The sequence below is a fragment of the Pongo abelii genome, chromosome 4 (assembly GCF_028885655.2).
Source record: "Pongo abelii isolate AG06213 chromosome 4, NHGRI_mPonAbe1-v2.0_pri, whole genome shotgun sequence".
In the NCBI taxonomy this organism is placed as follows: domain Eukaryota; kingdom Metazoa; phylum Chordata; class Mammalia; order Primates; family Hominidae; genus Pongo; species Pongo abelii.
In genome coordinates this window covers 165,967,579-165,995,072 of record NC_071989.2, presented here as the reverse complement: position 1 = coordinate 165,995,072, position 27,494 = coordinate 165,967,579, and the positions used below count along the sequence as shown (strand labels likewise).

General features: G+C 43.7%; 1 protein-coding gene across 5 annotated transcripts in view; it reads right to left on the bottom strand.

The window, feature by feature from the left end:
- The window catches only part of CYFIP2 (cytoplasmic FMR1 interacting protein 2), a 131,984-nt gene that overhangs the window by 91,732 nt on the left and 12,758 nt on the right, over nt 1-27,494 (bottom strand). For 3 of the 5 annotated variants that reach the window (XM_024246705.3, XM_063723899.1, XM_054555118.2), the window contains exons 2-8: nt 20,814-20,948; nt 19,201-19,290; nt 11,443-11,520; nt 9,516-9,617; nt 5,395-5,576; nt 3,398-3,494; nt 1,921-2,049 (exon numbers count right to left, since the gene is read on the bottom strand). In XM_024246705.3, the coding sequence (XP_024102473.1) occupies nt 1,921-2,049; nt 3,398-3,494; nt 5,395-5,576; nt 9,516-9,617; nt 11,443-11,520; nt 19,201-19,290; nt 20,814-20,930 (795 nt within the window). In that variant the 5' untranslated portion in view covers nt 20,931-20,948. 5 annotated transcript variants of the gene reach the window in all.

Genomic DNA, 27,494 nt, shown 5'->3' with positions numbered 1-27,494 from the left:
TTCTGATGTCGGGAGGAAGCCAGAGTAAACAAGTCTCAAAGCCACCCAGCCCTGCAAACTTAACTGAGGTGCTAAGACATGTAAGACAGGAGCACCAACATGGGCTGGGATTCTCAGAATAGCAGGAGAGACACTGAAGGAGAAAAAAGGAAAAACCATCAGAACGTTGAGAGGTGAGGATCTGGGACAGAATCAAAAGGGGCTCTGCAGCGTGTATAAAGAATGGGAGAAGGCTGTTCATGTCAGTGCTACAGCTGTGGGGTATAAGTTAGAGACAACCTAAGCTAACAATGGAATAATGGCTAAGGAAGGCTAATGGAAATCACATTATTTCGCAGCAGCATAACATAGTCAAATAAATTTAGTCACATGAGATAAAATGGATACATGGTCATGTAGATTGCAAATTTTGAAAACATATAAGCATAGAAAAAAAACTTAGAAGGACATACACAAAAATGCTGAAAGTAGGCCAGGTGCAGTGGCTCACGCACATAATTCCAGCACTTTTGGAGGCCGAGGTGGGCAGATTGCTTGAGCCCAGGAGTTCAAGACCAGCCTGGTCAACATAGGAAGACCCTGACTCTACAAAAAATTAAAAAAAAAAAATAGCTGAGTGTGGCGGCATGTGCCTATAGTCCCAGGTGCTCGGGAAGCTGAGGTGGGAGGATCGCTCGAGCCTGGGAGTTAGAGGCTGCAGTGAACCATGATTGTGCCACTGCACTCCAGCCTGGGCGACAGAATGAGACCCCACCTTGGAAAAGAAAATGCTAAAAGTGTTAACTCTTGGTGAAGAGATTGTGAGAGATTTAAATTTTTTTATGCTTTGCTGTATAGTCCAGATTTTCCAAAACAATACACATGACAATTTTGGAATGAAACGTGTGAACTGATGAAATAATTGTGATCAGTTTGGCAAAATGCAGCAAAAGCTTGAAGATTTATTTTGTTTTCTAGTATGGAGGTTCCTTAAAGAACTAAAAGTAGAATTACCATTTGATCCAGCAATCCTACTATGGGGTGTCTACCCAGACGAAAATAAGTTATTGTATGAGAAAGACAGTTGCACACATGTTTATAGCAGCACAATTCACAATTGCAAAAATATGGAATCAACCTAAATGCCCGTCAACCAACAAGCAGATAAAGAAATGTGTTATATATATACATCATGAAATACTACTACTAAGCCATAAAAAGGAACAAAATAATGGCATTCACAGCAACCTGGATGGAGTTGGAGGCCATTATTCTAAGTAACGCAGGAATGAAAAACAAAATATTGTATGTTCTCATTTATAAGTGAGAGCTAAGCTATGAGGGTGTCCAGGCATAAGAATTATATAATAGACTTTGGAGAATTGGGGAAAAGGCAGGGAGGTGGGTGAGAGACTACACTTTGAGTACAGTGTACACTGCTTGGGTAACAGGTGCACCAAAATCTCAGAAATTATCAGCAAAGAACTTTTCCATGCAACAAAAAGCCACTTGCTTCCCCAAAAACTATTGAAATAAAAAAAAGATTTATTCTGTTTTTCCCTTTGAGCCAGCAATTTCTCTTCTAGGAAGTTTGCCTTGACAAAAAGATGTGCAGAAAAACTGCTACAAGGGTGTTCAATGAAGTTTAGCAAACAAATATCCAACCACAGGGAATATGTTACATGACAATGTTCCAATACAATGGAATACTTGGCAGTCATTACACATAACATTGTAGAAATAGCCTTAATGACATCTGGAAAGGTGACTACGGTATATTATATTACAGGAAAGGAACAGGTTACAAACCATCATGTGCTGTAAGATCTGTATCAATGTTTAAGAAAAAAGAAACATTGTTTTTTTAAAAAGGATTTTTAATAAGAAGAAGGTGAGAGGGTAAGCCCAGGCTCCATGGGTGTGGCCTCAGGGGAGTTTTACCTTGAGGAGCATATGTTTCTCACTGGGAGTCAGGTACATCTTGTTCTCGTAGTAATCCACGCAGATGTTGACAATGTCAGCCAGCAGCTCCTCATAGCCTGGGATCACTTCAAGTTGCTGGTGGAGACACTGAACAGCAGCGCCACCCTCAGGTTAGGCAGCGCATGTATCCTGCGCCCTCACCTGCACCCCTGCAGAAGCCCCACAGCTGGCCGGTGTGGTCCCCGCTGATGGCCAGGAATCACAGCTCCAGGGAGGGGAGGCTGCAAGCCAGCTGGCACCTGATGCCTGAATCCTCTCCTTGATGTCCCCACAGTACTCCTGCACACCTCCCATGGCAAGGAACTCACTCCCCTATTTTATTCCCAGGCAGTTCTGATGGTTAGAAAGTGCTTTCCTGGCCTGAGCTAAAAAGCAGCTCAGTTTTACAGCAACAGGCTTCTTGTCATTTCAGCTCAGCTTGGAGGATGTGGGCTTATCTAGGATGTCTTCTCAGACAATGGCAGCAAAACCCCACCCAGGGGAGGAGAGCTGACGGTGGGGAGGGGGGCAGGTGTCTCCCTTCTGGCAGGACACAGCAGTAGAAAAACATCTATTAGAGAAGGGTCTGAGGTCCCCACCCCAGGCCCTTTCTCTCCAAAGGGACCAACCAGGCCCCTGCAGGGTATGCAGAGGAGGGCACTGCTGGTACTTCCCACAGGCAAGAGAAAGAAAACCTGAGGCCTCAGTTACTGAACAGCTTTCTGCAGTTAACAAAGAGTGGCAAGGGCCCTGTCAACCCAAGGGCCTCCGTGATATGGATTTGAGCGTGAACACCCTTGGAAGATGGAGGATCCCCTCAGTTTTGGCCTGAGTCCTGCAGACATTCTTGCTAGAGACTGTTTAGGCTGAAGTGACAGTTATGCTTGTCTTGCTTATGTTGGGCAAAATGGGAAAATGGCAGCTGAGGGGTGTACCCTGGCAAAGCAGCGGCAGCAATAACAGCTATGTCTTCCTAGTCCCTGAACATCTGTCAGGATCTGCATGCTAAGGACTTTTCATATACTGGTATCATTTATTTCTCACAACGATCCTATGAGATGGGTTCTCATAATATTCTCAAAATAACAGACCTATTTTACAGGTGAGGAAACTGAGGCTTAGATTGGCCGCAAGTCTTACAGAGTGGGTCAGTGGTGGTCTAGGATTAGAAAACAAGGCTGCCTAACTCCAGACCCCACGTTCTCAACCCTGATGCAGGGTCAGAGCACTGGCTGAGAGGGCTTCATGAGCATGACAACTGGAGAGGGTGAATCGGCCACCTGGGGTTGGGAGGAGAGACTTAAGTCCTCAGCTACGTTTCACTCTCATGTAGGGCAGTGGAGATGGAAGCTGCAGACTAAGCTTGTCTGCTTGGGCTCATGGTCCACCCAACCTCTACACACCTACCTATAACCCCGAGACACCAGGCCAGGCCTAACAAGGAGTCTGCCCTCACCTGGGTGATCCTGTTGTGGTTGGCCAGGAACATGGAAAGGTTCTGCGACTCCTGGATAGACTGGGGATCTGCCATCTTCCGCAGGAACTGTGCTGCCCTGAAACGCAGATAGTGGGTGCTGCAGAGAGGACCGTCCAAGCGCAACAGCCTAAACCATGCCTCACGGACTCCCGTGCCCACCTAACCCAGAGTGACACCATTCTGGAAGTTAATGAGCTCTGAATATCCCAGGCAACACTAATGTCGAAACAGAGTGTGTTCTGAAGTCATTTGCTTTGGGGCTGTCTACACCGTTGTCATAAGGGCCCCTTAAATTAAAAGGCAGGAATGTACTAAAAATCTCTGAAATCTCAGAAAGTTTAAGGGGAACAAGCATCCCATCAACCAGCTGGGAGTGATAAAACAGGGAGTGAAATGATCATCCTTGTACCCTCCTGTGACCTCCAGTGAGGCTGCATGGTAAGTTATGGAGAAGCAGTGCAGGTAGGATGCTAGAATGCACTTGTTGTGTATTCTGTTATTTACAGGAAAACTTCAACATTTCCAAAGCAAAGCATTGTATGGAAAACAGAAGGCTATGGAACCTCACAGAATCGCAGGTGAAGGGATGATGGGCACAGGGAACACAAGCAGGACTTGATGAGAGAAAGCTGCGGCTGCCTGACTTCCCAGCCTAACCTGGGGATAGTGCCACCTGTGTCATCATGAACTGCGAAAACAGACAAGACACCCCACCTTGCTCATGACCTAGCTGGATGGCAGAGGATCTCATCTGTGGCCATGACAGAAGCAGGCTGGCTACAGGTGGGGAAAATTTGATAGAAGATATTATGCAATAAGCTACCCATAAAAACTTTGTAAAGTTGTCACTTCTAAGTCAGCCTTGAGATGGGGCCCGGCCTGCTGGACACCACCAGATTTCACAGTTGACTTAGGAGGGTAAACTTGTGAGAATCAGTCTGTTTTCTCTGGTTACCTTGCAGCCCAGGAAGATGTCATTCAAGGAGGGTCTCTCTTTATCACAGACACAGCAAATCCTTCTCAAGAGACTTTTGGGTGGCTGTATACTGGTTTCTGGAATGACTCCTCCCCCACTTTCAGTCCTCTTTTTTGTTTTAATTTAAAAAAAGAGACGGGGGCCTCATTATGGTCTCCAGGCTGGTCTTGAACTCCTGGGCTTAAGTGATCTGCCTGCTGTGGCCTCCCAAAGTGCTAGGATTATAGGTGTGAGACACCTCTCCTGGCTAACCTTCTTCTTCTTAAGAGCTGGCAGAGACCCTGGACTCCAAAGGCAAGCAACCATCCCATCAGGGTGTCTCCACCTCTACACCTCCAGTGACTGATAGAAGGTTTAGCATATGACTCAAGCTGATCAAAGGCAATCCTCCCTGGGACTTCCATGAAAGTATTTGGAAGGAGAAGCATCCCGTCCTTCCTTAGAAGCTGGGATTGCTGCACTGGCCTGAGGAAAGCTGCTGGAAGCCACCACGGACCTGAGAATGAAGTCAATGTAGAGGAGGAGGTTGAGCTGAGAGCTGGAGGCACTCAGGCTAACATCGTCATCCGAGTGCCTGCGTGCAGGTGTACCTGGACTTTCTGTGAGCCAATTCATTTCCTTCTTTTACATACGCTGTTTGAATTGGCTTTATGATTCTTGCAGAAAATGACTAATGTAACCATTTGGTGATGATCTTACTGGTCCCATATTACATGGGGCAACATAAAATGCTGCTGCTCCAGAGATGGGGGAACTGAGGATTTGATTCCATCTTGAGACATATAACTCTACAAAGATCAAGTTCTTCCAAGGCCTAGCTCTATGCCCTGTTCCTCAAACCACATTGAATCAGGCCAAGCCTCACTATGTTTGGGGGATGGCTAGTTTGGTATCAAAGAAAAAGCAGGTGAGAGGGGCTCCATTCTCTTCCTCCACTTGGCAGGCAGCCCTGGAGGAGGGGCCTGGATGGGGAAAGGGGAGAGGGGGAGGTTGCCCTGACCTCTTGTAGGCAGAGTGGTCGTTCTTGACGCTGCACTTCATGTTCTTTAGCTCATCCAGGACAGCAAACATGTTGATGAACTTGCCCAGGGTCAGGAGGTAGGCCTCAGAGACAAAGTCCTTCCTGCGCTCGGCGTGGCACAGCCGCTTCACCTCGCTGCAGAACCGCTCGATGGCCTTGCGCTGGGGGCAGAGGGGCAGCGAGTAAGGTCCACTGTGTTCCCTTGTTGGGGCAGGGTCCAGGCTCCTCTAGGGCCCTCCTCAGAGCCAGCCCTCTGGAGAAAGGCAAATCTGCCAGGCAATTTTTCTCAGAGGAGTCCTTAAATCCGAAGCTGATTTTTTTTTTTTTTTTTTTGAGACGGAGTCTTATTTCGTCACCAGGCTGGAGTGCAGTGGCGCGATCTCGGCTCACTGCAACCTCCGCTTCCCAGGTTCAAGCAATTCTCCTGCCTCAGCCTCCCGAGTAGCTGGGATTATAGGCGCGTGCCACCACGCCCAGCTAATTTTTCTATTTTTAGTAGAGACAGGGTTTCACCATGTTGGTCAGGCTGGTCTCAATCTCGTGACCTCGTGATCCACCCGCCTTGGCCTCCCAAAGTGCTGGGATTGATTACAGGCATGAGCCACTGTGCCTGGCCTGAAGCTGATTTCTTGAGGGGAGCCTGGAACCTGTCCCCAAGTGACTCAAACCAACGCATTCATTCAACATACATTGGCTGAGCATTGTGTCTTATTCATTTTGGCATTCCCAGCACCTAGGACAGTTTCAGGTACCAGTCGATAAGAAGGTAGAGACCAAGAGTGAGAGACATGCAGAGAGGAAAAGAGGTTCATTCACCCAGTAGCTATTTAATGGCCATCTACTATGTGCCAGGCACCATTCTAGGTCCTGGGGTAGAGCAGGAAACAAAAGAGAAAAACAGGCAAGCAAGCAAATTCTGCCTTCAGGAACTTACATTCTAGTTTTTTGTTTTGTTTTGTTTTGGAGATGGAGTTTCACTGTTACCCAGGCTGGAGTGCAGTGGTGCAATCTCGGCTCACTGCAACCTCCGCCTCTCGGGTTCAAGTGATTCTCCTGCCCATGCCTCCTAGGTAGGTGAGATTACCACCATGCCCAGCTAAGTTTTTGTATTTTTAGTAGAGACTGGATTTCACCATATTGGCCAGGCTGGTCTCGAACTCCTGACCTCAAGTGATCTGCCTGCCTCGGCCTCCGAAAGTGCTGGGATTACAGGCATGAGCCACCACGCCTGGCCTAGGAGTTTACATTCTAGTGAGAGAAGACAGAAAACAATACATAGATCTATTAGAACGTGGTGTGTGCTATGGAGAAAAATAAAGAAGGAAAGCTTGAGGAGAAGGGCTCAGAGGGGTTGTCCTTCTAAGCAGGAAGATCAGAGATGGAATCCTCAAGAAGTGACTTTCAGGAAAAGAAGCTGAAAGAGGAGGGAAAAGAGGCTTATGGGGTAACTCGATGGTCAGTGTGAAGGCCCTGAGGCATATTCCAGGGATGGGAAGGAAGCTAGGGTGGCTGAAGTGGAGTGAGTGCAGGAAGGAGGCAGAGAGATGAGGTCAGGGCACTGGCTCTTGTAGGCCTTTGTGAGGGCTCAGGCTTGGACATTGCATGAGTGGGGGAGATATGGGAGGTTCTGAGGCCAGATAACATGGCCTGAATTATATTTTAAAAGAGTCACATTGGCTGCTGTGGGGAGAACAGACTCTAGGGTGCAAAGATAGACATGAGAGAATAGTTAAGTGGGTATTTAAAGGCTTAAAGGTGGGGTTACCATCTGACCCAACAATTCCACTCCTAGGTCTCTACTTGAGAGACATGAAAACATACGTCCACACAAAAACTTGTATGTGAATGATCAATGTTTCTTCATAATAGCCCCAAAGTGGAAATAAACCAATGTCCATCAACTGATGAATGAATAGATAAAATGTGGTATATCCATACAATGGAATAGTATTCAGTCCCAAAAAGGAATGAAATTCTGACACATGCTGTAACATGGATGACCCTTAAAAACATAATGCTAACTGAAGAGAGCCAGATGGACACAAAAGACCGCATGTTATATGATTCAGTTTATATGAAATGTCCAGAATAGGCAAATCCATGGAGGCATAAAGTAGCTTAGTGGTTGCCTTGGGCTGGGATGGGGGAGGAGATGAGGGTATTATGGGGTGATGGCCAAAGGGTGTGGGATTTCTTTTTGGGGTAATGAAGATGTTCTAAAATTGATTGTGGGCCGGGTGTGGTGGCTCACGTCTGTAATCCCAGAACTTTGGGAGACCAAGGTGGGTGGATCACTTGAGGCCAGGAGTTCGAGACCAGCCTGGCCAACATGGAGAAACCCCTTATCCACTAAATATATATATATATAATTAGCTGGTTGTGGTGGCACACACCTGTGGTCCTGGCTACTCAGGAGGGAGGCTGAGGCAGGAGAATCACTTGAACCCAGGAAGCTGAGGTTGCAGTGAGCCAAGATAGTGTCATTGCACTCCAGCCTGAGCAACAGACACAGACTGTCTCAAAAATAAATAAGTAAATAAATAAAACTGATTGTCGTGATGAATGTACAACTCTGTGAATATATTAAAAACTGCTAAATTATCCACTTTAAGTGGGCAAATTATATGGTATATGTTAAGCATATCTCTATAAAACTGGTACCAAAAATTTTAAAAGGCAGTTGAACAGCAACAACAAAAAGAGGCTACTGAGGTAACCCAGAAAGAGCAAGAAAGAAAGAGGAGGAAGAAAAGGCAAGCAGGGAAGGAAGGGGGAAGAGAAATGATGGCCCCGATTGAGCTCCACTCCGCTTCCACGGGCCTGAGAGGCCCAACCAGCCAGTCAGTCCTTTCCTTCAAAGACTGAACTAAGTCACACTTTCTCCTTCCAGAGTCTAAATCCAACTAAACTCTGTGAGGATGAAAATGGTCCATATCTGCACTGTCCAATATGACAGCCACCATCACACGTGGCCACTCAGCACTTGCAACGTGCCTAGGATTACTGAGGAATTGAATTTTTCATGTTGTCTCGTTTTATTTTTTTTCAACCTACCTCGTGCTTTGATTTTAAAATTTTATTTTTACTTATTTTTAATTTTAATCTTTATGTTTTTCATGTTGTCACTTTTTAATTAATGTAAGTACCCACATGTGGCTAATGGCTATGGCACTGGACAGCAGAGTTCTAAATTATTCCAGATCCTCCCTTCTGTAAATACCTCTTGTCAGGAGACTCTCAGTTTCACAGTTAATCAGTTTCTGGATAGTTCTTCTCTCTTGGCCCTGCCTTCCCAAAGATTTTGGGCTCCCGAAGGCAGGTCCATGATGCTAACAGCAGCTGCAATTTGTGAAACCTACTCTGACCAGGGTCCTTCTTGGCTCTTTACAAACAGACCTCATTTATTCTCACTATAAACCTGTGAAGCCGGTCCTTTGCAAGGTGAAAAACCCCAAGGTGTCAGAGACGTTAAACAACTCACAAGCACATAGTTAGAGAGTGAAAGGGCCAGAGATGTGACTTGGGCTTCTCTGCCTCCAAAGGCCATGCTCCCCACCTAGGCTACATATCCACACCCCACCTTCCCATTTCCCTCACACCCAGGCACTTCATTTTCTTAAACACAGCAAGCTCCTTCCAGCCTCAGCCTCAAGGCTTTTGCCTCTGTGGTACCTTCTGCCTGAAACCCTTTCCTCCTGGTCATCACACGTCAGCCTCTCTCTCTCTCTTGAGTCTCAGCTCAAATGCCACCTCCTGAGAGGCTGTCCCTAAAGCAGCACTCACATCACAGGCACTCTATAACCCAGACTTTTTCAAAATGTTATTTTACTCATAGCACTTATTATCCCCTGAATATTAATGTGTATTGCTTATTGTCTCTCTCTCCTCCTACACAAAACGCACTCACATACTCACTAGGATGAAAATTCCACGAGGGTGGGGAGACTCATCCATCTTGCTCACCCAGGGGTGTGTAGGGCACAGTCAAAAAATATTTGCTTAGTGAATAAATAACATGGCACAAAACTGCAGACCCCAGTGGTTAGAAAACTAGGGGCCTTTTCAGTTCTCCAGATGCAGACCTGCCCCTCCCCACTCACCTGAAAATACATGAACTTCATGAGCTTGGTGACTTCCGGCTCCAGCACCTCCACTGTCTTCTCATAGATCTCTACTCGGTTGGGCTGCTCATTGCATTTCACCTGTGGGGGATGGTGGGGACACACACATCCCGGTTTGCCCAGGAAGTCCTGGTTTACACCTGTTGTCTTATTACTGCTTTTTGTTTTGTTTTGTTTTTGAGACAGGGTCTTGCTCTGTTGTCCAGGCTAGAGTGCAGTGGCATGATCATGGCTCACTGAAACCTCAACCTCCCAGGCTCAAGTGATCCTCTCAACTCAGCCTGCCAAGTAGGTAGGACTTCAGGCATGCACCACCACATCCAGCTAATTTTTGTAGTTTGTGTAGGGATGGCATCTCGCTATGTTGCCCAGGCTGGTCTTGAACTCTTGGGCTCAAGCAATCCTCCCACCTCAGCCTCCCAAACTGCTGGGATTGCAGGTGTGAGCCACCATGCACGGCCCTGCTGTCTTATTAATAGGGCCCTTTTTCACTCTCAAATATACCTGATTTTGGATGATAACTGATATGCTCATCCTGGTGAGAGGAGACTTGGGTAGCCCCTGCTTCACCAATCTGGCAGGGGGCAGAAGTGCTCCCCAGACATTGGCTGCAGGAAAGGAACCAGTTGGTCCCAAGAACAGAACCCTCCTTCCTTTTTCTCAGTTCTGTGCCCTGTCCGTGAGCTACTGACATGTTCACATTGATCTGCAAGCTCTCCCTCCTTCAGTCTTTCCCCTGTCCACACTCTAGCGGAGTCCAGCTGGATTCTAAGCAGAGAGAAATGTTCTTTCCATTGTTCTGGATACACCTGGGACAAAGCTCCCCTAGACCTACCCAGGCCCATTTCCCCTGCTCTGCAGTTTTCACCAGTGTGCACATCAGAATCCCATGGCAGACATCCTCACAACGCACACGCCAAGGCTGCTAATGGATACACGGGATCTGAAGAGCGAGCCAAGGTAAGCACAGGGACATTTTTCACACTATTGCTTAGAAAGTCTTAAAGTGGCAGCATCATGCTAAATACCCACCAGTCGACGATTAAGTGGATAAAATATGCTGCAATCCCATAATATCACTGTGAGCTGTTAGAAGGAATGAGACAGTTCTATGTAACCAGGAAACAAAGTCACCACAAACAGGTGAAAAAAGTGACAGAATAATCAGGTCCCATTTTTGTTAAGTGAAACAAAACAGCATGTGTGCTCATATATAAGACAGACATAGAAAATCTGAAAGGATGCAAACCAAATTGTTAATAGTAGTTGTTGCTGGGGCCTAGAATTAGAAGGAAGGGAGAGGAATAGTTTCTGTTTACTTTACACACCTGTGGCTTGCTGATTTTGTTGCCATGGGACCCACTAATTACATGATGATGGTACTGATGGTAATAAAAATATCTGTATGTGTGTCAACATAACAAAAGTCAGTAATTAAGTGGGAAAAAAGCAAGCGGCAGAACAATATAAACACAAAACATTTTTGTAAATAATAATGTACAAAATAATATTCATGCCAGGAAAAAGATCCAGAAGAATATGTCACAAAGTGTACATGACCATCGTATGGCGGGAGGTGGGTTTGGGTGGTTGGGGTGAGGCAGTGGGAATAACTTGCTTTTTACTTCATACCCTCTGCAGTGGTTTTGGTGTCATGTAGTTACCATATACTGCTTTGGAAATAAAATATATTGAACAAATGTGTTTTAAGTCCCTCGACATGCGTCCCTGTCATCACTTTCATGGGAAGCTCTCTGAATGTCTTCCAGGTTCTTCCTTGGATAAGAGGACCTGCTTTACTCCCTACCATGTGGAAAAAAAAGCTCAGCTCTCTGGTTTGGGGATGAAGTAGGGGTTAGTAATGCCCTCTGGAGGGGAAAGAAACACACAACAAGGACAGTCTCACCTGGGGAATGGCCCGGGAACAGCTGCGCCAGGTGTACAGCATGACTGCATACTCATGTCCTTCCTCCAGCATCTCATTCTGAAATGGTAAAACAGCCTTAGCAGGGAGGAACCAGACGGGTGCCACCAGGCTTCAAAAGCTCCCAGATCCTCACTACTTATGGTATGGTCCATGGACCCGCAGCACGGACATCACTTGGGGACCTTACTGGAAATGGAGAATCTCAGGTCCCTCCCTGGGCCTCTGCAATAAGAATGTGCATTTCAACAAAATTCCCAGATGACTCACATACACAATGAGTTTGAGAAGAACTCATCCTCAGGCCACATCTTCCCAAACAGATGGATGGCTACCTTAGAAAGAATGGGGCAGAGCTATGTGCCCCCTAGATATAATGTTAGCAAGAAAATAAGCAACTAGCAAAACAGTATGTACAGCAGATAGGTTAAAAAACAAAACAGAAATAGTTATGAAAGTATATTATCAAATCTGCCTTTGCAAAGATTATGACAGTGAGAGAAATCTGACATAGTTGACTCCATCTTGCTTCTAACCTCCAAGCTGTCCTTGGTCATTCCTGGATGTAGGCTAAGCTAACTTTGGGAGGAATTTCGTCAACAATTTAACCTTAAAGCAAGGATGATAATAGCCCTTTCCAAAACTAAACTGCCTTTGTAAAACTAATGAAAGGCCACAAGGTTAGGATTATGAGAGGTGTGTGAATTCTGCTTAAGATGTAGGCATACTTTCCATAATCCCTTACTACTCAGGACTCATGTGGCCAGAGGTCACAAGATTTGTGCCTTCCCCAATTGCTCTTACCAATACCAACACTATTGTAGAATGTAAGACTGGTCTTTTGAGAAGTTCTTCAGACTGACTCCACTTGGACTTTTGGGACTCGACTGGTCCAATGGCCCCCACCCAGATGCAGCCTCAGCACATGAGGCCTGTTTTCCACACTCCATGACTGCATCCCCAATCAATCAGCACTCATTCCCTAGCCCCATGCCCACCAAACTATCCTGGAAAAAGTCTAACCTCTAAGCCTTTGGGGAGACTGATTTGCATAATAACTGTCTCCTTTGTGGCCAGCCTCATATTGATTAAACTCTTTCTTTACTGCAATACCACTGTCTCAGTGAATCGGTTTTGTCTGTGCAGTGGACAGGAAAAACCCGTCAGGTGATTACATTATTATGTATTGAAAACAATTTTCAGTGCAACATGCACCAAGCTGTTATTCATAGCTTGATGCATGTTGCACTGAAATTTTTTCAGTGCAAGCTCTCTGTGAGGCTGGATTGTTTTGCGTCACTTTTTAAAAAGTCATATAGCACTATAATTTTCACACTTTTATAACAGCCCATGTACTATCTCATAAGCAGGAAAATGATTAATATCAATTTTTAATAATAAGCAGAGCAGATGGGAAAACCAACAACAGCATGAAAAAAGAACGTGAAAAAATACAGTGATGACTCATCTCACTGAGGAATTGCTACTGTGGAAAGAGACCTAAACTCAAGGTCCAAATACCTGGGCTCAAGGCTGGGCGTGGTGGTTCACACCTGTAATCCTAGCACTTTGAAAGGCTGAAGTGGATGGATCATCTGACCTCAGGAGTTCAAGATGAGCCTGGCCAAAATGGCAAAACCCCGTCTCTACTAAAAATACAAAAATTAGCCAGGTGTGGTAGCGGGTGCCTGCAATCTCAGCTACTCCGGAGGCTGAGGCAGGAGACTTGCATGAACTCGGGAGGCAGAGGCTGCAATGAGCTTAGATTGCACCATTGCACTCCAGCCTGGGCAACAGAGCAAGACTCCATCTCAAACAAACAAACATACATACATACATACATACATATATACATACATACATATCTGGGCTCAAATCCCAGCTTCATCACTTATTAGCCCTTTAGTCTACTGTAAATCACTTATCCTAAAATTCTCCACTTAGTCATCTGTTAACTCATGATAATAATAATAATAATAATAATAATAATCTCATAGAATTTTATGAGAATTAAATGGAACACATACACATACTCTTGGTAATCTGTGAAGTGAGTAAGGAAAATAATCTGGCAGTGTCACAACACGTTAACCACAGAGTTACATTCGACCCAGTAATTCTTGGGTATGTGTATACCCAAGAGAACTGAAAACATATGTCCACACAGAAAAATGTGTAGATTCAAGATTTGCATGTAACACAAATGTTCATAGCAGCATTATTCAAAATAGCCCAATAACCAGAATGTCCATCAATGGATGGATGGATAAATAAAATGTGGCATATCCATACAATTAATTATTTGGCAATACAAAGTAATGAGCTACCACGTGGATTAACTTTGAAAATATTATGCTGGCCAGGCGCAGTGGCTCACGTCTGTAATCCCAGCGCTTCGGGAGGCCGAGGCAAGTGGATCACCTTTGGTCAGGAGTTCGAGGCCAGCCTGACGAACATGGAGAAACCCTGTTTCTACTAAAAATACAAAGCTAGCCGGGCGTGGTGGCGCATGCCTATAATCCCAGCTACTCGGGAGGCTGAGGCAGAAGAATCGCTTGAATCCTGGAGGTGGAGGTTGCAGTGAGCCAAGATCGTGCCATTGCACTCCAGCCTGGGCAATAAGAGCAAAACTCGTCTCAAAAATATAAAAATAAAAAGAAAAAAAGAAAAAAGAAAAAGAAAGAAAACATTATGCTAAGCAAAAGAAGCCAGACACAAAAGGTCCATATTGGATTATTTATTTAGATGAAAATAGGCAAATCCATAGAAACAGAAAGTATATTAGTGACTGCCAGGAGGTGGCGGGGTGAGAGGAATTGGGATTGACTGCTAACAGGTCCAGGGTATCTTTTAGGGGTGATGAAAATTAGGTAGTAGCCGTGGCTGTATAACATTGTGAATATGCTAAAAACTACTGAATTGTACACTTTAAATGGAAATACACCTTGAAAAAAAATCAACAAAGAAAGAATTTTACTAGGCCATCTCTTTTTATAAATGTTTATATCTATATTAAAAAATGAACTTTATTTTTAAATCCACATATCACCATTTCATAATATCTTATTAGTACAACAGCAGATCAATTTACTTATGACAGTTCTGTTTTCAACAGCAAATGTCATTGACAAGTCACACTTTCAATGATTAATTTAGAGAACTTTAAAAATGAGTAACATGTTGTCCTTGAGACCAGGGAGAACCAATCAAGCCCGTGGGTCCCGCAGTCATCTGCCTCAGAACACATGTCAAAAAGGGGAAGTTAGAGTCATGTAAGGAATACGTGTCTACTTTTAGCACCAACCTGCCTGCCGATGGGTGTTAATTCCAACTCATGCATTCAGTGAATGTTTAACTGGGCACTCATGGGTCCCAGGCTCTGTGCTTTGTGCTGCAGTGAACAAGAAGAATGTGAACTCTGCCCTACGGACAGTTTGGCCATCAGCCAGATCTGTCATGTAATTATGCTGGAATGTAGAGGTTAGGATGGTGTGGTGGAAAGAGCCCTGGGTGGGGTCTTGGGAAACTCGAGTTCTGGTCCTCACTCTTCTTGGGCCCATCTTTTAACTTGTAATGTCTTAGTTTCCTTACTTGGAGGTAAAGAGTTGGCCTGAATCATTCGTGTTCAACCCTGGCTGTATATTAGAGTCACCTGGGGAACTTTGATGCCTAAGCCATGCCCCAGATTAACTAAATATTTATCCCTGGGGATGGTGTGGGGCACTGGTGTTTTTAAACAATCCCCAGGTTGATTCTCTTGTGCATCCCACATTGACAGCTTCAGGACTAAGGATCTCTAAGGTCCTTTACATTTCTAATATTCTGAAAGTCCATGACTTAAACCCAATGTGAGTCTAGCTCAAATTTTATGTAGTGACAGATCCAGTGATCACTCAGCCCCCATCTCACCCCAGCAAAGAACCCTCAACTCTTCCATATAGTTCGTCAATTATGTGGTTTACGCACTTCCCCTCCTCCTCTTTTCTCCTGCCCTTTGAGAGATTTACCTTGCCCAAGTGGGGACAGGAGACATACAAGAAGATGAGCATCTCATATGCCTACATTGCTGCTGATAAGCTACCCTAGAAAGACTGGGGAAGGCATGAGGAAGTCACTGTTGACTGAAGGGAGATTTTGGTGTTATCCAGGAATGTCAGCATTGCATGCCACTCATGACTCATGCCTAAGCCACATCAACACTCTCCCTGTGTAGGCAGAATTATGGTCCCCCAAAGATGTCTGCATCCTAATCCCTGGTGCCTGTGAATGTTCCTTCACATGGAAGGAGGCAATTTGCAGATATGACCAAGTTAAGAGCCTTGCAATGGGGGTAGGCGGGTGGTGGTGGTGATTCTGGATTATCCTGGGGAACCCAGTGTAAACACAAGGTATTCATAAGCAAAAGAGGGAGGCAGGAGAGTCAGAGAAGGAGATTTGAAGATGCAGGCAGAGATCAGAGTGATGTCACTGCTGGCTGGGGGCCACGAGTTAAGGAATGTAGACACCTCTAGAAGCTGGAAAAGGCAAGGGAACAGACTTTCTCCTGGAGCCTGCAGAAGGAATGCGGCCCTGCTGGCACCCTGATTTTAACTCAGTAAGACCCATGTCGGACTTCTGACCTACAGAATTATAAGCAAATAAATCAGTGTTTTTCTAAGCCACTAAGTTTGTGACACTCTGTTAGGGCAGCAACAGAAAATGAACACTATCACTCTCCAACCTAACCCCTCCTTCCAACTGCTCTGTTGGTGTCTTGACCTGGTCTTCCTGGGAACTCAGTCAGTGCAGTCCCAGCTGACTGCTAAGCCAGTGTCCCTCACATCCATATCCTCTTAGCTGTACCCCAGTGCCATCACCCTAATTTGGCCTTGAATGCCTATAGTGTAGATAACTTTAATTATCTTGACTAATTTATTTGCCTCATTCCTACCTGCAACTCGTTCTACATACGACTAACACATGGAATCTGTCCCGCAAGCAGCGTCCTGTTCACATTTCTTCTAAGGATGAAGATTTTTCCATTGCTTTTAATTTTTTATTAAATAAACTAAAGCCTTCTGTTATGGGCTGAATTGTGTGCCCCCCAAATTTATATATTGAATCCCTAACCCCACAGGACCTCAGAATGTGACTGTATTTGGAGACAGGGCCTTTAAAGAGGTAATTAAGTTAAAATGAGGCCATTAGAGAGGGCCCTGATCTCATCTGACTGGTGTCCTTATAAAAAGAGGAAATTTGGACACACAGAAAGAAGGTGCCAGAGATGTGTTCACACAGAGAAGAGACCATGCGAGCATGCAGAGAGAAGCAGCCATCTGGGAGCCAAGGAAAAAAGTCTGAGGAAAAACCGAACCTACGGACACCTTGATCTTGGACTTCTAACCTCCAGAACGGGGTGGAAATACATTTTTGCTGTTTAAACCATCTAGTCTGTGGCATTTTGTTATGGTATCCAAGCAAACGACTACACCCTCTATGCCCCAACCCTTTATTTGTAGGGAATCTGTAAACAATATCCCTATATGTACTTTACAGTCCAAACCAGTCACTCCTTGAAAATCTTTGCCCTGTGCCTTTGCTCACACCGGCTCTTCCACATGGTGCGCTCTCCCCATCTCATCTCTGACTGGTAAAATTCTAACTGTGTGAGACAGCACGGAACAGGAGAAAGAGATCAGGACTGAGAGTCAGTCCTGGATTTCAGGTCCAGTCCTGTGATTTACTGGTTGTGGGATCATGAGCAACCTGCTTATTAACTTTTCTAGGCCTCAGTTTTCTCATCCCTAAAATGGATATAATGATCCCTTTGCAAGTCACAGGGCTGTTATAAAGCCCCAATAATATAATATGAAAATGCCTTACATATATTTTAAAGTATACTGTATCTACAAGGTATCATTATCCTCCTACAAGGCCTCACACAAAAGCCACTTCCTACATCAAGTTTTCTCTGACTCTCTCAAGGTTCCTTCAAAAACACAGAACTTTGAACTTTTACCATGACATTTACCCTTAACTTCGTGTATTTTTGTTTGTCTGCAAGGCATAGTCTGGAGCAAAGGTTTTGTAGTCAGGCAGACCTTGATCTAGAGCTGTCACTTGTCAGCTGCAGGACCCTGAGTAAGTTATGTAATTTTTCTGGGCTCTAGTTTTCCCCATCGGCAAAATGAATATGATAATAGAACCTACCTCACAGGGTTGATGTGAGGAGCAAATGAGACAATGCACCTAAAATATCTGTATAGAAAAAGCATTCGATAAACGGTAACCTTGTCAATTTCCCACTTGACTCACTGAGGATCAGGACTGGCCCCTATCTGTCCTTGCATACCTTTCCAGCATTTACACAGTCCTCTGTGGGCACCAGCCACACAATACTTATTGAATGAATGAGCAGGGTTTGTCAACATGAGGTTACGGGAGACAACCGATACAGTGCTATGGTTGGAGTGTGTTCCCCAAAGTTCATGTGTTAGAAACTTAAATCTCCAGTGCAACAGTGTTGAGAGGTGGGACCTTTAAGAGGTGATCAGGTCATGAGGGCTCTACCCCCATGAAAGAATTAATGCTGTTATTATGGGGGTGGGTTCCTCATAAAGGATGAGTTTGGACCCTTTCCCTCTCTCTGCCACCCATGTCATGCCTTCTGCCATGATATGATACAGTAAGAAGGCTCTCACCAGATACTGCCCCCTCAATCTTGGACTTTCCAGCCTCCATAATCATAAGCCAATAAGCCACTACTCCTGTTTTTTTGAGATAGAGTCTTGCTCTGTTTCCCAGGCTGGAGTGCAGTGGTACGATCATGGCTCACTGCAGCCTCAACTTCCTGGGCTCAAGCAATCCTCCCACCTGAGCCTCCCACGTAGCTGTGACTATAGGTGTGTGCCACCTCACCCAGCTAATTTTTAAATTTTTTGTAGAGACAGGGTCTTGCCATGTTGCCCAGGCTGGTCTCGAACTCCTGGGCTCAAGGGATCCTCCTACCTCAGCCTCCCAAAGTGCTGGGGTTATGGGCATGAGCTACCATACTCCGCCTAAACTTCTGTTTATTATAAATTACCCAGTCTGCAGTTTCCTTGTTATAGCATCACAAAATGAGCTAAGACATATAGTGTCAAAGGTCTATGGAGCCACAGGCAGGGTTTATGGAACCACAGGCAGGGTCTATGAACACGGAATTTGGAATTCTTTAAATTGCAGTGCTGCATGAGAATAAAATCAATGGAAGCCCAACAGAGAAGGGGAGGAGCCCACCACAGATGAATCAGACTCTAAGAGAGAAAATAATAACTGGCCCTATATGCAAATGATTTAGGCCATCAGCTTTTTTGAGTAACTGTTATTCCAAAACCAAAGCCAATGTCCCTTTTTCAAGGAACCTTTTGCTCTGCTCAAGAGACAAAATTCCACACATTCGTTAACCTATAAACAAGGCAAGATCCAATCACATGTTAACCCAAAAAGCTATAGGAGCTCAGGGAAGTGAGTAGTGGAGACTAAGTTGGGCCCTAACAGTCGAGTAGGATTCGCAAAGCTGGATGATAAAGGGGAACTGTATGTTTCTAGGCACCAAGAGGGGATGGGGCAGAATGTAAGAGTGGGCTTAAGCAGATGATTCTGACTGAGGCAGGGGGTTCTTAGAGTAGCTGAGCACATGCCTCTGGCGTGAGAAGCTGCCCGCGGCCCCTGCCAGCCCAGCAGGGAGCATGTCTGCACACGTGGGTCACAGAGACTTACCATGCTGGAGTGGACCGTAGCCTGCTCAATGTACCTTGCAATGCCCGTGACAAATGCATTCCTGTCCTCAAAGTTTGTGTCAAAGTTAGCCTGTGGAATTAGAGGACAGGAACATTTTGGTTGTTAGAAAACAGTTCCAAGTTGGCTGGGTGTCCAGAGGGCAAACTGCTGCCAACAAACAACGCAAGCTCTCTGTGGAAACCTCCTGCTGCGTCACCTTTCATCTCACCCCTTCCCCACAAGGTCCCACTCTCAATCACACTGGGCAGGAGCTGGCGATGACAGGGCCCGCCGTCTGCTTCCCATCAGTAATCAGGTTCACTCAGCTGAGCTTCAGAAGCAGATGCTTAAACTCCAGAAGCCCAAATAGCTGCTAAAAGTTAAGATGTGCATTGCTTTGATTCGGCACTTCCAGAAATACTCACCCAAGGGTGTGGATATATAAGCACAAGAATAATTACTGTGGCAGTTTTTTGTGATTAAAACAAACTGTAAACAACCCAAATATCCATCAACAGTGAAAGGCTAAATATATATATATACATAAAATAGCATATCCATAAATGGACTTTTAAGTACCATGAGGTGGCTAAGCCTCATGTGGTAGTATTGTGGTATTGTCATGGAAAAATATCCATAATAAATTTGAAGTTAAAAAGCCAACTCATAAAGCAATAAATATAGTATGGTTCTCTTTTGGTAAAAAAAAAAAATATATATATATGTATGTATCTATACACACACACACATATATATGTATATTAGGTAAAAAAGGTATATATACTCCTAGTTATAGAAAAAATTTACGTTTTTGTATACTTTTTTGTATACTTTTCTGTATTGCTTATAATAAAAAAGATATTTATATAATTAAAATTTTAATCTGGGTCAAAAGATGTGAATCAATGAAGTTTATGGGCCGAACCTTCAAGCATATGCTTCATACATCCACTGAATGAAATTTAAGAATTTATTATGTATTTATATTTAGTCTCCTGTAGCAGTCTGAGAACTATCAAAAGGTCAAACACAGCTAAGACTTTCAAATTAGCATATCCTTTCTTAACATGGCATCTGGTCTGGCACACCCAGACAAGGGGCTATACTGACTCCCGGCCCTGATAGGTCATAGTTTGGAACAATCTGATGGTGGTTTATCGCAAGCTCTGCTCTCTTAGGCAAAAGCAAACAACTGCAACCAGCTTCCCTGAGCCATGAGCTGCTATGGGGTGTTGTAGTGCCCTCCTCACATGCATGAAGGAAAAGTAATTACCCAGGCAGGCTCTGGGGTTTCTAAATTGCAATATTTAATTCATGAGGCCAGAGCTGCCAAAACCTTGGTTGGTACAGCAGCAAGAATAGCCCGGAAGGTATTTGGGGTCAAAGCAGATCAACAAGACTTCCCTGGGGGAGGAAGGGAAACAGTCCTGCGGCACATTTAGTAGCTAATCTGTTCCTTATACTCGGCTCTACCAGTGCACAAGGGACTCCATCAGCTCACAACATTTCACCTTCTAGATGCAGACCTCCCCTTCCCTCTGCCTTAGGGCAAACTTTCTTAGGGGATCCCCAGAATTCCTGGGCCCCCTGGTGCTATCTGCCATTTCCATTACCTGGTACATGATGGAGGAAGGTGGAGGCTCGATGCATGGCTGCTGGTCGGGGAGGGGAAGCTCTTCAAGCAGGTCCACGTTGGACAGGGCATCTTCCAGGGTGACGTGCGTGGTCATGGCTGCAGTTTCTGTATTCTGCACTGAGGGGAAGGAAGACAAGGTCAGTGGAGAATTTCAGGGGCCTCTAAAATTCCTCTTAACTGCACCATGTCCAGCATCCTTTGGGAGAATAAAGAGAGTTAAAATGCATTGAGGCCACTTCCACTCACCACTTCTTCCCAAGGTGCTCTCAACGTGTATCTTTTATATCTCAGGATCTCTTTATGGCTAACAAAGTATTTTGTGTGCACTTGGTTGACCCTCACCACCACCCTCTGTGATCAACATGGAAGATGGTACCCTATCCATATAACTGATGAAAAATCAAGGCTCAGAGAAGTTATGTGATGCCCACACAGCCACGTGACCACGAGTGAGGGACCTCAAGTGGATGTGAGGACACAGCTCATGGTTAGTTTCTCCACCTTTTGTTCTTCATAAGGATATTTATGAGTTCCACTCTTAAATTACCATGCAATACAATTATCCATGATCGTGACAGCCAAGATAATCAACTGAAAACCAGAGCCCAGGTTTTCAGGCTAATTAAACTGGGATTAAAATAACTCAATTCCTGCAAATCAACCTTCTTTGCAAAGATGGAGGAGCCACTGTCTTCCTTGACCTGGGTATGTTTTGTGAGCCACATCAAACAAATCAGCCCTGGCACAGCACAGCTGCTTTGATAGTATGTTTGGCAGGATTAGAAGCTGAAGAGAATCTGAACAGCACAGTTACCCAACTCGAGCTAATTCCTATTTTAAGAACTCAGCACCCAGCAAACAGAATACTCATTTTTCCCCCCAAACATACGTGAAACACTGCTTAAAAACTAATCATGATTTAGGCTATAAATCAGGTTCCCACAAGTTTCTTAAAAAATGATGGCCTACAAGTCACACTCACTGATTATTAAATATAATGCAAAATGAAATTAGAAATCAATAATGCAAACTGTAGCAATAAAATCCCATACCTTTGAAAATTTATAAGACACACTTCAAGGTCATTCATAACTAAAGAGGAATTCAAATAGAAATGATAAGATATTTAGAAATGAAAGATGGAAAGCACTAATAAATGCCTTCAACACATTTAGCTGAAAGAAAAGTGGAACTAAATGAAGTTAATGTTACACTCAAAAACCTTAAGAGAACAAAAATCAGCCCACAGAAATGAGAACAGAGGGACTGAGAGTTACAAAGGCAGACATAAAGCAAAAAACAAAGCAAAATAAAACATCACAGTAGAGGTGAACAAAAACACTAAAAGCTGAGTTTTAGAAAAATATTATTAATAATAATAAAGCCAACCCTAAACACACATGATTAAGAGGGACACAAGGAGAAGGGACACAAAGAGAAGGGCCACTGTGCTTGTCTGAGAACCCCTTCCTGACCACCTTCGATCCCAGGGAGTTGTGAGATTCCGGGGCTGGGATTTCTCCTGTGAATGTCAGCGAGTTTGCCTTGCTTGTTAGGAAATACAGCGTCTAACATTAGGGGGTAAAAGGACCATCGACAGAAGAATTTGGTCCAGGGTCTGCGAAGGACTAAAACAACTACAGAATATACCCAAGGTCATGCTGCCCTGAGACTAATACCTGCCTTAGGCCCAAGGTTGGGAGGGCAGATTGGGGCTGAGCCTTCACTGGCTGCTGTGCCGCTAACTAGATTCACATTTCACCGAGTTCTCAAACACACCTTCCCATCAAGTACCACGGCAACAGCAAATGCTGCATCCAGTGAGGGCTCACTGAGCCCAGAGGTAACTTCCCCATCTGCCCTCTGCAGAAGGCTGGTCTCCTAGGGTGGTTTCAGGTCCTCTCCACACCTAAGCTTCTTCCTCTTCTCTCCCCCACAATTCTAAGTGTGGCATTCAGTTCTACAGCAAAACCACTTCACTGATCCATTGAAAGAAAAGAAAAAAAAAAAAAAAGACTGTCTTCCTTCTTACACTACTACTAAGTCCATTTTACAGGAGGGAGTAATGATTTTACTGGGCATAATGATCTTCAACCTCCAAAGCCCTAGTAATTCTCTTCATTAATTCCAATTATAATAATAGTGAAACATTTCTTTAGCCCTTACTCTGTGTCAGACACTATGCTAAGTACTTGACTATTTCAATCTTGCATCCGCCCTATAAAGGTAGGTACTATGATTATTCCCAGTCTATAGATGAACAAACAGAACCTCGGCATTTAATTTCATAGGATCAAGTGCTGGCAAGTGGTAGAGGGAGGGCTGACCCAGGTTTGTCCAGCTCCATCGTCTAAAGTCAGCTTCATTACTACATACTTCCTTCCAAGGGCTCAAGCTCGCATTTTGAGATTACACTTGATAAGTGGAGGTTTATTTCATACCAACCTCTATGCTAGGTGTTTTCAAACACTCTGCATTAATGGTTCTTGGCCCTGCTTGTGCCAAAAAATCATGTGCACAGCTTCTTAATAACAAAATGCCTGGGTTCCAACCAGGGGACCAGGAAGACTGCATTTGAAAGGTGTCCTATCTCATTTTCAATAAGGAAAATCCAGATGAAACTTATAAGCGGATACACCATTTCTCACTGATTAGATTGACTCAAATCCAAAAGTTTGACTACACATGCTGTTGGCAAGACTATGGAGAAACAGGATCTCCCAAACATTGTTGGTAGGGGTGGCAAAAATGACACAACTCCCGTGGGAGGAAATCTGGCAATATCTAACAAACTTCCATAAGCATTTTACCCTTTGACCAGCAAGCCCACTTCCAGGAATCTGTCCCAAAGATGCATTAACAAAAATACACAAAGATATATGCACAAGGCCATTCACACCAGGACTACTTGTGATAGCAGAAACTGAAAACAGCAAACATCCATTGATATAGTTAGGATACTTGCCCTCACCCAAATCTCATGTTGAATTCTAATCCCCAATGTTGGAGGTGGGGCCTGGTGGGAGGTGTTTGGATCATGGGGGCAGGTCCCTCATGAACGGCTTGGGCCATCCCCTTGGTGATGAGTGAGTTCTGAGTTCACAGGAGATCTGGTCATTTTAAAAGAGTGTGGCACCTCCCTCCCCCACACTGCCCACTGTCTTGCTCCTGCTTTCACCATATGGTATAACTGTTACCCCTCTGCCTTCTGCCATGATTGAAAGCTTTCTGCAGCCTCCCCAGAAGCTGAGCAGATGCTGGCACCATGCTTCCTGTACAGCCTGTGGAACCGTGACGTCAATTAAACCTCTTTTCTTTATAAATTACCCAGTCTCAGATATTTCTTTATAGCAGTGCAAGAACGGCCTAACACATCCATTAACAGAGGACTGTCTGGATAAACTATGGTGCCACTGTACAGGGAAATACGAAGCAGCAGGAAAATGGAGTGAGGACCCTCTCTACATGCAACTACAGGTGATCTCCAGGACATGGTATGGAGAGCATGCGCTCATTTACCCAGGAGAGGGGACTGCAGATGTCTACACACACATCTTCTACCTAAAAAACAAACAATGGAAAGGCAAGCCATATACTTTAAAAATTAGTACCTATGGAGAACAGGAAAAGAAGGGAAAACAGTTAAGAGATAGGGGTTAGAATCCTTTGAATATGCCTTATTTTGTAGATTTGACTTTGAAAACATCAAAACATTTTATATACTTATATAATAAAACTTAAATTTATAAAAAGTGGCCCCCAAATCGAAAAGTAAAATGAAACAAATGAATGTATATATGTATATATGTTGTACTGTTGGAGTAACTCCACAGAAAGGGACTATTATTCCAAGTGATTTTAAAATTGAGTGATGTGCTGGAAGAGTCCTGATGGATCACAAAGACATCTAATAAAAGCTTGGTTTTTATTACTTTGTTACTGTTAGAGGAGCCTGTGAACCAACCTTTATGTTGAGAATTGGTAAATAAAAGCAAACATTTAACCTGTCTTTCCTAAATAAACTATACCACTAGATAACCAAACTATAGAAGAGATGGATGTTTCTTTCCATAAAAGTATTTTTTTCCTTTTTAACAGAAAAATGATAATATCCTTGTTTTCCAACCTCTACAAACAAATGGATCTAGGCACTGATCATCATCAACTGCTAACATCCCTAAATGAAAGACTATCAGATATTATGTGCTTAATGATGGAAAAATGCACCAAGAATGCTGGATCCAAAACAAAACACCTGAATCTAATTAAGCCTCTGATGCCAACTCACAGGAAATATAAGAGGGCAGAAAAACATGCTATACCTCAGTGATGTGATCAGCAAAATACAATCTATGACAAATTCTGCTGGACAAATGACTCAGGACCTCTAACAAATAAATTACAAAGACAGGAAAGAGAGATGGGAGGAAAATCTATAGATTTTGAAGAGACTGAACACACTAACATGTGTGGACCTTATTTGGATCCTATTTCAAACAAACCACCATACAAATAAAATTATAACTTTATGAGAAAATTAGAAAATTAGTACTGACTGGATATTTGATAATATGAAGGAAATATATTATTTTATTTAGGTTTGATAATATCAAGTTTATGTTTTAAAAGACCCTTTATCTTCTGGAAAGATCTACGAAAATGTAGATAAAAGGACACAGGGGTTTGCTTCTAAATAATACTAGATGGGGGAAGAGTGAATAGAAATGAAACAAATTCAGCAGTGAGTTAATAACTATAGATTGTGTGTGACACATACACAGAGATTACTGTATTTTTCCATCCAATTTTATATATGTTTCAAATTTTTCATAAAATCCCCTAGATCAGTTTATAAGCTCCCAGCTCTTATCCAACTTCCCTTTTTTTCTCCTGTAACTAGGTTTCTTCTGGGCTACTCAAACTTAAAAAATACTCATTTACAGACGGGTGTGGTGGCTCACGCCTGTAATTCCACCACTTTGGGAGGCTGAGACGGGTGGATCACCTGAGGTCAGGAGTTCGAGACCAGCCTGGACAACAGTTTGAGACAAGCCTGACCAGTCTGGTCAATTTTTCTTTAGTAGAAATCCCATTTCTACTAAACACACACACACACCCAAAAATTAGCCAGGTGTGGTGGTGGGTGCCTGTAATCCCAGCCACTCAGGAGCTGAGGCAGAAAAATCACTTGAACCCAGGAGGCGGAGGTTGCAGTGAGCCAAGATCATGCCATCGCACTCCAGCCTGGGCAACAAGGGCAAAACTTCATCACAAAAAAAAAAAAAAAAAAAAAAAAACCTCATTTACCAGAATAACCATTACATTTTCCTCTGTAGCATAATGGTACCCCTGAACATCCCTTGAAGAGAATCAATAAGTAAGTGAACAACCTACAAAGCTAATAAATTAGCAGTCTGTTTATGTTAATGCTATCTTTCTTCTCCCCTGGCAAATACGACTTCTATAGTGGATTTCTATGAGCATTGGTGGATCATTCAGTGCCTAAGGGAGAAGGAAATCTGACATTTTTAGCTTAAGTGCTGGTAGGTACTGCCAAATCCAAATCAATCAGAAAGGAAAAATATTCTGGAAATTTGAACAGAGGTATAAATGAAAATAAGAACGTACTTCTTTCCTGCCCAAGTGTCCTGCCTGTTACGCAATCTTCCAAGTGAGAATGATTCTTTATATTCGGTCTACAAACATGTGACCATTTCATCATTTTGAAAAAGAAATTAATAAAATATTTAAAAGTTAACAGTGTTCTGGGAGCATCATTTACCAAACACAGCTGCAGCTTCTCAGTGAGGGGGGCACTCATGATGGGTTTAAATGCAGTGTCTTCATAACAAACTCAGTCAGTGGCCTGGTTTCACCAAAAGTAATAATAACACTGGGCACACAAGCAATTTGCTTCTGAGAAGGGGGGCTTTAGGTGCCCCCTCAGGCAGACATGACTGACATACCCCAAGCAGGAGCGGGGTGGGTCCCATAAATGCAGGATGACTGCCAGGAGAACATGGCTTTGGAAATGCAGGTTCTGACATTCACAGCTTAAACCCTGCTTCTCTATAAGCAAAATACTTACATTGTCATTATCTGTTTGATTTTCTGGAAAGAAATGAAATATTAAGACTTTTTACTGAAGTGAAATATTAGGCTAGTGTAGTGGGTAAGCTTGAGTTCTGGGTTTGAATCTGTCATCTGCCACTTATGAGCTATATAAACAATAGCATGTTCCTTAACCTCTCTGAGCCTCAGTTTCCTTACATTGTAAGGGTGACAATTTACAATACTGCCTGTCCTCAGTGTTTATTTTGATTATATAACTACAGCATGTAGAATACTTAACACAGTAGCCAGCAAAGATGTGTCAAAAGACAAAATTACAATAAATTTATAGAATTAATTGTCCTTAATTTGTGATTTATGAATTGAAGCACCTCCTTTCTATACAATAGAATGAAAGCTCCCACTGGGCAATAGCAAAACCGTGGGTTTTGTAAGGTGGGAAAAAGGAAACACAACAATAGAAAAATAAATGATAAGTTAACATCAAGTTACTTCAGGTTACTTTTTTGTAAGGATTAAGACAGAGAGGATTTGCTTATTATGCTGACTTAGGTAGAGAGTGGCATTTAGCATGAGTGACTCCATT